This window comes from Equus przewalskii, chromosome 2, assembly GCF_037783145.1.
Source record: "Equus przewalskii isolate Varuska chromosome 2, EquPr2, whole genome shotgun sequence".
Taxonomy (NCBI): Eukaryota; Metazoa; Chordata; class Mammalia; order Perissodactyla; family Equidae; genus Equus; species Equus przewalskii.
The window spans coordinates 27,957,738-27,970,797 of NC_091832.1; the positions used below are offsets into that span (position 1 = coordinate 27,957,738).

The 13,060-nt window shown below is 43.0% G+C and overlaps 1 protein-coding gene across 1 annotated transcript in view; it reads right to left on the reverse strand.

Moving 5' to 3' along the window:
- Positions 1 to 11,619, reverse strand: part of STX12 (syntaxin 12) — a 33,781-nt gene extending 22,162 nt beyond the window's left edge. The window contains exon 1 of the mRNA XM_008537917.2: positions 11,281 to 11,619. Within this exon, the coding sequence (XP_008536139.1) occupies positions 11,281 to 11,398 (118 nt within the window). The 5' untranslated portion in view covers positions 11,399 to 11,619. The remainder of the gene's footprint in view (positions 1 to 11,280) is intronic.
- Between the last annotated feature and the right edge of the window lie 1,441 nt (positions 11,620 to 13,060).

The window sequence follows — 13,060 nt, forward strand, 5'->3', positions numbered from 1 at the left end:
ACTACTATTTAACTGGCTTAGTGGAGGAAGATGAGGAAACCAAGGTATATCATTCGTATACATTGTAGGGACAACATATGTATACAGTTCTTCCATCTCCAATGAGAAAGAACTCTTCAGAATTTTGAATTCTAAAATTTAATTGTTCCTTATGATAGAGTCCTCTTCAGAATGACAAAATTTTGGGGTCACAGTAATAATCTTGCCCCCAATTTGGTCACCAAGAATGGTAAAAAGGCAAGCTAAAAGTTATTAAGTACCATTTACCTTACGAAAACGCTGATGTGCTAATAGCCTCTAAGTCTGAACAGAAACAACGATTAGGCAAAATCTTCTTACTGATTGCCGGGCTACACGGCCCCTCAGTTGAGACTGAGCAACATAGTCCTCGGCAGTACGCATAAGTTACTTCTCCCTAGCCAAAAATCACTGTATCAAGGTTGTTACAAAGCAAAACCTTCCGAAGTCAAGAATATATAGATTATAAGAAAATTATGATTTTCTTATTTTGAGACATTGTTTTTCTAGCAAAAATGTAACTCCCATTTTATAATGGAAATATAGGATTCAATTGATTAAAAATTTGCCTTTTGAGGGGCTGGCCCCGTGGCCGAGTGGTTAAGTTCGCGCACTCCGCTGCAGGCGGCCCATTGTTTCGTTAGTTCGAATCCTGGGCGCGGACATGGCACTGCTCATCAGACCAAGCTGAGGCAGCGTCCCACATGCCACAACTAGAAGAACCCACAACGAAGAATACACAACTATGTACCGGGGGGCTTTGGGGAGAAAAAGGAAAAAAATAAAATCTTTAAAAAAAAAAAAAATTTGCCTTTTGACAAAGCTCCCTAAAATATATCTATTCTATTAGGTGAGAGTTACTTTTAGCTTCCTGGTTCCACAGGAAAATGTAAGCACTATTAATTACTGTATTGTGCTAAGACAGAATTATATAAGATATAAATAAACATTTTTCATCACTAATGTGGGATTTCCTTCCTATCTAAGTCAAGTGGGAATCAGGATACACTAAGCTATCAACTAGCTAGCCATACAAATAATTTATGAAAGAGGGCAGACATTAGTATTTACTGAGCATTTACCATGTGCCAGACACTGGGCTATGGACTTGACGTGGTTTAATAAAAAATACAGTTGGTCTTTGTCCCCAGTTCCTGGCACAAGCTCCTAAAACTCTTGGAATTTCCTGAGTGATAGGAGCATCTTTCATTATTCATAAAGAGCCCCCTTTCAGCACATGGAGTTTATCCTCACGAGGTGACTTAAGGCGGGGCTCCTAGATAGCCTTAGATTGCGTGGGGCTGGTCACCAGAAAGACCAAGTGATTAGAAGGTTGGAACTCTCAGCCCCACCCACCAACCTCCTGGAAGGGGAATGGGGGCAGAGGGGATGCAGACTAAGGTCTACAGGAACTCTTCAGCTAGACTCGATGAGCTTCCAGGTTGGTGAGCACATGGAGAGATGCAGGCAGAAAGTCGAGCCCAGAGGTGGCACGGAAGCTCCAAGCTCCTTCCTCTACACCTTGCCCTAGGCATCTCTTCCATCTGGCTGTTCCTGAATTATATCCTTTTATAATAAACTGGTAACCTAGCAAGTAATGTTTTCCTGAGTTCCGTGAGCCACTCTAGCAATCAATCGAACCTGAGAAAGGGGTTATAGGAATCTCCAATTCGGACTTGGAATTGGCATGGGGGGCAGTCTTGTGAGACTGAACCCTTAACCTGTGGGATCTGGTGCCAACTCCAGGTAGACAGCGTCAAAATTGAGTTAAATTGTAGGACACCCAACTGGTGTCTGGAGAATCTGAGAATTGCTTGGTGTGTGGAAAACCCACACATCTGGTGTCAGAAGTAAAGTATTGAGAGTAGAGGAAACATGGAAGGAATGTTTTCCCTTTACACTTGATAAGCATTATCTTATTTGATCCAACAACCCTTTAAATAAGCATTAATATCTTAATATTACAGATGGGCACGCCGAGGCTCACGACAGTTACAGAACTCATTTGTTCAGAGTACCTACTCTACACTGTTCTATGCTCTGGAAAACATTTGCTCTCAAGAAGCTGACATTTTAAGGAAAAGAGATAGACAATAGGATATATCAGGTGGTGATAAGTACTATAAAGAAAAATAAACTCAAGTAAGGGCTGGAATGAAGGGGTGGGCAGAGGGTACTAGTTTATATAGGGTGGTACTAGTTTATATAAGGTGACACTGAGCAGAAATCTTAAAGGAAGTCAAGGGTCCAGCCATGCAAATATCTGGAGAAGAAGCTTTGTAGCAGAGAGAGTACAGTATTAAGTGCAGTCACGTGCCACACAATGATGTTTCAGTCACGGACAGACCGCATATAAGATGGTGGTCCCATAAGATTAGCACCATATGGCCTAGGTGTGTAGTAGGCTATACCATGTAGCTTTGTGTAAGTGCATTCTGTGATGTCCACACAATGATGAAATCACCTAACAACGCATATCTCAGAACCTATGCCCATGGTTAAGTGACACTTGACTGTACGAAGTCCCCAAGGAAACAGCACTTTGTGCGTTGGAGGAACAGAGAGGAGGCCAGTGTGACTAGAGTAGAGCGAACAATAGATAAGAGAGGAAGCCAAAGAGCCAGAGGGGAGCCAGAGCGTACAGGACCTTGTAAACTAGTGCAAGGGCTTTGGATTTTAGCCACGGATGGGTTTTGAGCAGAGTCATAACAACCAGAATTCAAACCCAGGGCTAATTCCAGTGGCTATATTCTTCGTGCCACATTATGTTCTCTCAAAAGGCTGACACTTAAAGGAAAAAGACTATAATGACACAGGGCAGGCCTCCAATTCCCAGTGTTCCACTCAGCCCCACCCTGCGTATCTGATCCCCAACTTAACAGCTCTCTGCTCCAGATAGGCTGACGTCCTTGCTCCAACCTGCTCCCTTCCCCAACTCCCTCCCACCTTTGGGAATATTCCTGTGTCCTCACCAGAGTCCAGCAGAGTGTCAGGCATCCAGTGGGGACATAAGTAATTGCTGATTAATTGAGTTAGCCGCCCTTTTATATCATGACACTTTCTTTAAGGCAGAAGATACTAATGAAGATGAGCTAGCAATAATGAGACCTGAAATCTAAGCCAAACTTGACCACTAACTAGATGTATGGCACCAGGCAAGTCATTTTATGCTGCTGGGTCTTTTTTCACCAACTGTATATGATATTCAGGTTTAACTAACATATTGAATACTTACTATTTGTCATACTACCTACTATTTGTGTGTGGGGAGGTTTTTTTTCCTCATTAAATCTTTACAACTATGTGAGGACTAAATGATCTCTCAGTACTCCCACTACTGCTCAATGTTAAAATTCACTAATAATGAGGAAGCTCTAGTCCCAGAATGATGCTGTGTAACCAAGGAGTGCTTTTGCAAGCCAGAGCTTGGCTTAGAGAGGCTCCACCTGTGAACAAATGGGACTGGAATGACTATATGCCTCTGGAGGGCAGGGACCACATTCTACTCATTTCTGTATTTGCATAGCCATATATGCACACACCCCTGCAGAAAACAGTTGATTGAATATATGATGACACACGAAGGTAGATTTTACAAAAAATTCAAGGAAACAGATCTCATCTTATTGACTGTCTTTAAAAAGCAGAGCACTCTCCTTAGAAACTCTAGAGACATGTCAAAGTATCAAGTTATTAATCCTCTATCAAAACTTATTAAATATCCCAGAGAGCAATGGGGATTTTAGAGAATATGGAAAAATCAATTAAAAACCAGCTGTTCTTTGTGTATTCTCAGCTGAGAACTTTTTTTCATCCAGACTTTTTTGACTTCTTTTGTTTGTTGAGATTACCTGAACTGGCAGGGGTTGGGGGGTGAGGGAAGCACAGGGCAGGGGACTTCACTGGATCATTTGCTAGCTAAGCACCAGAATTAATCCAAGCCTCCATCAACTCTTTCTGAACATTAAGATATCTTCCTAAAAGTTTCTAGTAAGACTCAGGCATCAGATACCCAAAACTCAAATCATGAGAACAGAAGTGTCTTAGTTTACTGGAACCCAAATAAGCAGAATTTTTCATATTCTGCCCTCCATAATCACCAACATTAGGGATTTATTCAGAAACAGTGACTTGGGGCTGGCCCGGTGGCACAGAGATTAAGTTCACCTGCTCTGCTTTGGCAGCCCGGGCTTCGCAGGTTCGCATCCTGGGCACGGACATTCACACTGCTCAACAAGCCATGCTGTGGCAGTGTCCCACATATAAAATAGAGGAAGGCTGGCACAGATGTTAGCTCAGTGACAATCTTCCTCAAGCAAAAAGAGGAGGATTGGCAACAGACATTAGCTCAGGGCCAATCCTCCTCACCACTCCGCCCCAAAAAAAAGCCAGAAAAGAAAAGAAACAGTGACTTGATGACCCACCTAATTTACATCTAAGGACTGTATCCCTTAATAAACCTAAAGCCCAAAAAGAAATAGAATGTTTACATATACACTTATTTTCACTTGAGTGGACTTAAAATGTCAAAAAGTAAACTGTTACTTTTTGGAAAGATTTTTATCAAAATAGGTTGAATCTAGAAGGGTTTTCTGGTCAACTTGGTTAATGAGAAAATTCTTTTCCAGTCATTCTAGTAAATAAAAGTTTTAGATTGATTAGTTACAACATTTTGGATGAAAATAATTTGGTATCTTCCATAAAATGCTACATAATCCTGGAAACCAGATGACTAGGCCAAACATAAAGACAAATCCTTGAGTTTCATGTAAGCAATTTTGTTATTTTTAAAACTAGGCCTCGGGGGCCGGCCCCATGGCACAGCAGTTAAGTGCGCACATTTGGCTTCGATGGCCCGGGGTTCACTGGTTTGGATCCCGGGTGCAGACATGGCACTGCTTGGCAAGCCATGCTGTGGCAGGCATCCCACACATAAAGTAGAGGAAGATCGGCACGGATGTTAGCTCAGGGCCAGTCTTCCTCAGCAAAAAGAGGAGGATTGGCAGCGGATGTTAGCTCAGGGCTCATCTTCTGCAAAAACAAACCCCCAAAAAACTAAGCCTCAATTTCTCCTATCCCCACCCTCTCATTTTTAAAAGCACATCCTGGTTAAAACTTTTAAAAGACTACAAAGCAAATAAATGTATTGTATAGTACAGCTACTGTCCACACTAGGAACTACTCTAAATTGCACTCTTTCTGTGCTTTTAGCTGACACCAGCTTTAGGCAGAATCTGAATCTCCAAATGAACCTTTATCCAAACCAAAGTCTAGTCCTATCGAAGGCAACTACCACCACAGGTGGGAAAAACGTTTCTCTTCATTTGACAAACTCGAATGCCCTAATTCAGTACTTTTAAAAAACCAAATATAAAGTCACCAAAAAAACATTATTTACACCAAATTAGAAAATGACAGCCAATGTGGCAATATGACAATGAAATCATTTCATTTGTCTTACTCTGAAAATTAGGTTGACACTCTGTTTTTATACAGCTACAATGAAAACGCCCTCTTTTAAAAAGTAGCTACTGTATAACAACAGTAGAGCTCTAAGCTGAAGATGAGTACTAAATATCAAAGGTACAACGTTCCATTCACCATACCAGGGACAGAACACGAAAGGTTAAGAGCACACTCTGAATTAAGACTGCCTATGTGTTACTCCTGGTTCCACCACTTCCTAGCTTCTCTGGGCCTCAATTTCCTCACCTGAAAAAATAAGAATAACAAGAAAACTCTCATATGGTTGTTGTGAGGATAAAATGAGATAATACGAAGCTAAATTTAGAATAGTGTCTGTCACTCAATTAAGGATAGCTATCATTATCAAACTTAAGACCAAGAAAAATGTACTTAGCAATGATAAAATCAATTAAGTACATATTGAATGCCAACTACATATTCATCGCTGTGCCAGGCACGGTAGCTACAGAGAAATGTACAATGCATGGTTGTACACTTCTCTATCCCCACAAAACCAACAGTGATCTCTCTAGTTAGAACGACAAGGTCAAGAGGCATAAATCAATTAAAGAATACAGAATATAAGTGCTAAACTGTGAAAGGAAATTGCTTGCAAATTCAAAGAAAAAACCCCAAAATGATACCTAACATTTCTTAAACACTTACTGTGTTGCAGGCACTGTTCTAAGCACTTTACATAAATTACCTCATTTAATCCTCACAATCCTATAAAGTAGATATTATTATTAACTCCATTTTATAGATGAGGAAATTGAGAAAGAGAGAGGTTAAAGCGATGTGTTTACACAGCTAGAAAGAAGCAGATCTAGGATTCAAACCCAGGCAGTCTGACTCCTGAGTCTGCTCACCTAACTACTAAACTATAGTCGGGTAGAGGACTCAACCAGAACTATCACCATTTACTGAACGCCTACTACGTGCCAGGCACTAAATGAGGCATTCTCAAACATCCCATTTTAACAACGCCATTCATTTTATAGATGGGGTAACAGACAAAAAGAGGAAACAACCTGCCCAAGGGTAACAGTACACAGAGGAGCAGAGACTAAGTCACAGATCTGCTGACCCCAAAACCCATGCTCTTCTGACTTCACTCTCTTTTTTGTTGAGGAAGATTAGCCCTGAGCTAACATCTGCTGCCAATCCTTCTCTTTTTGCTGAGGAAGACAGGCCCTGAGCCAACATCCATGCCCATCTTCCTCTACTTTATACGTGGGACACCTACCACAGCATGGCTTGCCAAGCAGTGCCATGTCTGCACCCCAGATCCGAACCAGCGAACCCTGGGCCGCCAAAGCAGAACGTGCAAACTTAACCACTGCGCCACCTGGCCGGCCCCTTCACTCTCTTTCAAAAGCAAAGAAAGGCTTAGTTATGAGGGGCAGGTTTTAAACACAACTCAAAGGATTTGTATAATTCAGATGGCTAGGGAGGGAAGATACTAAAGAAAGAAGGAACAGAATAAGCAAAAACCAGTGTTTAGGGATGTTAAGAAAAACAGCCTGCCTGTAGCAAAGGGTGAAGAAAAGTTGAAAATATGGCTAATTTGGGTTAAGATGATAGAGAGTAAAGCAAGGTGGAATGTTAAGATCGGATGCAGTAGACACCAGAGAGCCACCGTACAATGAAAACAGGATTTTAGACATACTGCTGATAACATTATCAGAATGAACCAGAATGGGAAGAGAGACACTGAGAGTATGCTGCTGGAGTAGAGATATTGAGATCATGAAGACTTAAGAGGGTGGCAATGAAACAAAAACCAAGTGGCAAATAGGAAAATAACTTTGAAAGAACACCACACAGGATTTCATGATAAGCCGTTTTAAAAGTCCAACTGCTTTTTATTTTTTTAGTAAACAAAATCATATCAATAAAGTAGCAACGTTAAAGAACAGAAATGCTGTTCCTTAATCTCTTTAGAGATAACTTGGAGGCTATTAGCTGTTTTCCTATATCTGCCTCAGCAATACTTGCCCAGAACCTTCATTTGACCATAGGCAGAGTCAAGCATTTTTCCTCTGTACCCCACACATACTGATAACAACCCTCGGTACAGGCAGTCATCCCTAGCTGTACCTGTAACAACCCACGCAGTGGCCTGGGTATTTCAGGCTAATAGGCTCAGGAATTCCAAACCTACGTCTGTGGCTGAACAGTTGAGAAAAGAGAATAACTATTGTCTCAAACTTTCAACGGGTACAGGTCCTTGCAGGGCTATATGAATGTGAGTATATGTCTGTGAGCTCACATTCAGAGGATATACTTAGGTATGCCGGCCATGTCTTAGAGAGGTTTGGGGGAAGGCACTAGCCTGATAACTGGGTAGAAGCAATGTCACCCTATCAATGTCACATTCCCAATTCCTTGCCAAACAATCCCAAGGGAAGAATTCCAACTCATACTACCTAGGGTCATAAGATGTGATAGGTACCACATAGTACCAGGAGAATGAGGCAGGAAGAGTTCCAAGATGGTAGAAAATGGTAGTTGGTAGAGTCAAATCTACCAAAAACAATTTATTAAGCATCAAGACCCTATGTGATATGATCCCTGGCTACCTCCCTGACCTCTTTTCCGACTATGCTTCCCTTCTCTAACTGCAGTCCAGCCACACTAGCCTCCTTGCTATTCTCTAAACACACCAAGGCCTTTACTCTTGCTATTCCCTCTGCCTAGAACACCTTCTCCCAGCTACTCACATGGCCCTCTCTCACACTTCATTCCGGTGTGTCTACTCAAATGTCATCTCCTCTGAGAGGCCTTCCTTGACCAACTTATCTAAAATAGCACACTCACCCTCTTTCTTTCCGCACTCTTTGTCCCCTTACCCTGCTTGATTTTTCTTTTTTTTTGAGGAAGATTAGCCCTGAGCTAACTACTGCTAATCCTCCTCTTTTTGCTGAGGAAGACTGGCCCTGAGCTAACATCCGTGCCCATCTTCCTCTACTCTATATGTGGGATGCCTACCACAGCATGGCTTTTTGCCAAGCGGTGCCATGTCCGCACCCGGGATCTGAACTGGCGAACCCCAGGCCGCCGAGAAGCGGAATGTGTGAACTTAACCGCAGGGCCACGAGGCCGGCCCCTAGCTTGATTTTTCTTCACAGCACTTATTATTATTTGACGTTATTCATATACGTGTATGTATGCATATGTGTGTATATGTATATACACACACACACACTATCAGGGCGGGGATTTTGTCTGTCTTGTTCATCCCTCCATCCCCAGCACACAGCAGGTGCTTAAAGAATATCTGTTGAACAGTGAATGCCTGAATCTATCATATACTTGGCACTGAGAGAAGCACTAGAAATATAAAGATGAATAAGTCATGCCCCATGCTTCAAAGGAGCTACCAATCTAGCAGGGGAGGTAGACACATCACAAGAAGAGAAAGTTCCACAGCCTCAGGTATTCTCCAGAGTTTCCTACGGAGAGTAAAAAAAAGCAAGTCACTTGTAACTTGAAGTGTTAACTGTTACAAAACTCTAATATTAATTAAAAATTATAAAAAAGGCTAACTGCTGGTCATAAGAGGCAGACCTGGTTTCAAATTCAGGTATTGCCCTTTGGTAGCTGGGTAATTATTTAAGCTTTCTCAGTCTGTTTCCTAACCCATAAAATGGAAATAATATAGGTAAGTATTTCACAGGGTTGCTATAAAATTAAATAAGATAATGCAAGCAAAGTACTTTTCATACTGCCTGGCACACAGTATGTACCCAAACTTTAGCTGTTAATGTTATTAATGGTTGACTCCAATGGTCCCTTGAGCCCAATGCCCAATCAACAACTAAATCTTATCAATTCTATCACCAAAGAAACCTCTCCTATGCCACCTTCCTTTTAATTTTCACAGTCCCTAGCTGGTGTCTCTGATTCCAGTCTCTCCCTTCCAATTCAATTTACACACTCCTAAAGAATTCAATCCAAACTCCCTTAGTTTAGCACTTAAAGCCCTTCATGTCTGGGCCCCCACTTACCTTCCCAAACCTATTTTCCACTACTTTCTGGAGTCAACCACTCTAGACAAATTAAATCACTCTACCTTTCTATACTCACCCCCATGCCTTCCCATTACCATACCCTGTTCATTTTATTCCCTTTTGGAACGCTCTTCCATTCTTTACCATCTGAAGTTCAAATTCTTTCCACCATCTTTCCAGACGTAACTCAAATGCCATAATGCCTTCCCTGATCCCTCTCAACTGAAAATAGTCTCTCTTTCCCCTGAATACCCACATAATGTCATTTACACCTTGTCTAGATAGCATGATCCCTTTCAACTTTATATTTAAGTTCAAATATGAATATATGAGAGAAACCATGACAGTTCCTATACATACTACATAGCCTGATACTCAAACATATGTTGAATGACTGCACAAATAGACATTAAAATTAGACACAGCCTCAACAAGAAACTTTCAGCCTTTAACCAGAATTTTCCCATCTAACCGGTACTACAGTTCCTTCATAACAGGAAACTGGAACACACAGTACTATACTTTCTAGCCAGTGGTGATATTAATTTTTTAAAAATTTCTGGATTTAACAGGCTACATATTCTTCTTTCCACTTGCAAATCACCCAGTCTCAACCCCTTCCCATCAGAAACTTCCCACCTCTCAAATTCTACATTACATATTTAAATTTAAAAGCAAAGTGACAGACTGTTCTTTAAAATCTAAAAAGTAACTGTCATTCAGGACCAACCAGTTCTATTAACAGAACACAACCACGCTCAGAAAAGCACAATAATAAACAACGATGACAATCATCATTCTCTCCAAGTAAAGTTGCTGCTGCTGACTCCTGTTTATAAGCCTCTGTGCTGACTTCCAGGCACGAGAAACAGCCTATATTTGACTCATTCAGCCGCAGTCTCACTCAAACCCCAATGGTGGGGATGGAGTTTTAAGACAAGCAATGACATTCTAAAATCTACCTGTGACTCGACCGGGTCTTACTTGCTGTGTGACTGTGGCCAAGACCCTGAGCCTCTCTACGTATCACATCAGACTTGCTCAAAAGAGTAGCTAAACAGGGAAGGAAAACAAAAGCCTCATCAGCTTGAAATCCAAAAACATATGAAAATCTTTTGCTACAAGAGACACAATAATGTAAATTGAAATGTGTTGGGTGAATTCTCTTTATTAAAACAGAAGTCATCTCACCCCTCACATACCATTCATTGTATCTGATTTACAATTTCATTACAGGAAGAACTGTGTATTAATTCACCATAACACAGGCACTCTCCACTTCTTTTAATTGAAAGCTGCTGGTCTCCAAGAAGCCAGAAGCTCAGCAGAATGTAAAGCTAAAGTCTAAACCAGTAAACAACTCCCAATCCAAACTGGCCAAAGAAGATAGAGAGGTGGGTGGGGGGAAGGCGGATGACAGGAAAAACTCGGCTGACCACTGCGCCAACTCAACTCACTCACTGCTCTCGAGGTGACACACACACCCCTTCCCACCCTGGGGCTGTCAGGTCTGCCGTTTTGGCCCCAACATCACGAGGGCAGAACTCCTGGGGAAAAACTCGAGCTTCAGCTAGGGCTCTGGACCCTTGGGGAGCCCGGGCCTGACAGACACGGGGATGACAGCCCGCCGCCCCCAGAGTGGAGAGCCCGACACGGCGTCAAGGGTGGCCTTGGCCGTAGCCCGGGCCGGGCTCCGCGTCCCGACAGCCACACCCAGGCCTGCCCCCCGGACGGCGCCTGCCCCCCGGACCGCGCCCGCCCCCCAGCCCGGTCCCCGGCTCACTGGCTTGGCTGATCCGCTGGATGTTGCCACTGCACGTCTGGATGATGCTGTTGAAGTCCCGGAGGTGGGGCCCCGAGGGCCCCGGGTTCCGATACATGTCTAAGGGACCGTAGGACATGACGAGGAGCTGAGACCGACTCGCCCCGCACCGCGCTCCTACCGGAAGCAGCTGCCAGACGGTACCCGCAGACTGACAGGGGAACCAGGAAGAAAAAGGGCTGGGAAGAGGCTGAGGCTGCGTGCGCACTAGCCCCGCCCCCACGCAGCGCGCGCCCCGCCCCGCCCCGCCCCGCCCCGCCCCGCCCCTCCGCTGCGCAGGCTCCGCGGGCAGTGGCGCAGGGGACCGTAGCTTAGAGACTGGGCGTCCCGGAGCTTGGGCTTGAGGGGCGGGGCGATGATGTCAGAGGGTTGGGGCTCGGATTAGATGAGTTGCCGTGGCTGTGTTCTTTCTCGCCAGGGCGCGGTGACAGGAGGCAGGAATTTTCGATTAGCATAAAATTGGACCAGATGATCTCAGCCCTAACATCCTATTCTGTTCTATTCTGAGAATTCAGGCCCAAATATGGGAGAATTTGACAACCTTGAAACTCAAATCCGTAACCAGACTCCTGAAATTTCTCACTCTACTTCCATCCTCTAGGGCTTTGATAGTATTTGCGGAGACTTTTCTGGCTTACAAACCACTTTCATTTTTCCCTGCACTCGTCTTCTAATCTAAACAATAAAATATTAATAGGGGCTGGCCTGGTGGTGTATTGGTTAAGGTTGCGCGCTCAGCTTTGCCTCTGGATCCCTGACGTGGACATACGAACCGCTCATCAAGCTATGCTGTGGCAGCGTCCCGGATACAAAGTGGACGAAGATTGGCAACAGATGTTAGCTCAGGGCCAGTCTTCCTCACCAATAATAATAATAATAATAATAATAATAATAATAAATTATTGAGCAAGTGCTATGTGTGAATCCTCACTGCAGTTCACTTGTTCATAAGCTCCTTCACAGCACGGGAGGATGTTCCAACTATACCTTTACCTTCAGAATAAATAATGCACAATGGATTTTTTAAATGTTGAAGTAACTCGACAAAGTACCCGTTATTATTTTCCCTTTTAAAACTGAGAAAATTAAGACCGCAGAGGTTAATTTGCTTTTCTGAGATTTGACTACAAAACCCAAACACTAAGCTAAATCCATGATCATCTCGTTACTTCCCTAAAACGTATTCTCATATTCCCAACTTTATTCTCCATCTAAATCCCTCCCAAATAGCCTCATCTATATCCCAAACCAAGATTTCTTGGAAAACTAGACTCAAATTTTAAAAATCATTCCCTTAAGTAATTTTGACTGTATAACCTTCTTGTTCCTATAGAAGACTGCAATTTGTGAGCTATAGTAAATGGAAAGACGTGGGCAGGATCTTGGTTTGGGAGAAAATCAAGACGGGGAGAAGTGAAGGGGAACTGGTGGTGTTTGTTTCTCGGGTTTTCCACCACACCCTGCCCAGCCTGCTTTGCAATCTCTGGGGAATGGCAAAGAGAGGAAGCCACTTGGTTGTGTGGGAGGGGACCCCAAACGGGTGAACGAGCCTGCATTCAGCGTTAGAGTTTTTGTAAGTCAGTCTATCTCTGTTTTTCGTTGAAGCATTTATAAGAATATTTCTTTACAGAAAGGGACAGGTGACATTTGGGGGCTCTCACTCTGATTATGAAAACCCTACCATTTCTTAGAATCCATAGTTTTATGTCAAATCTTTAGCAAATCATGTAAATTGTAGTAC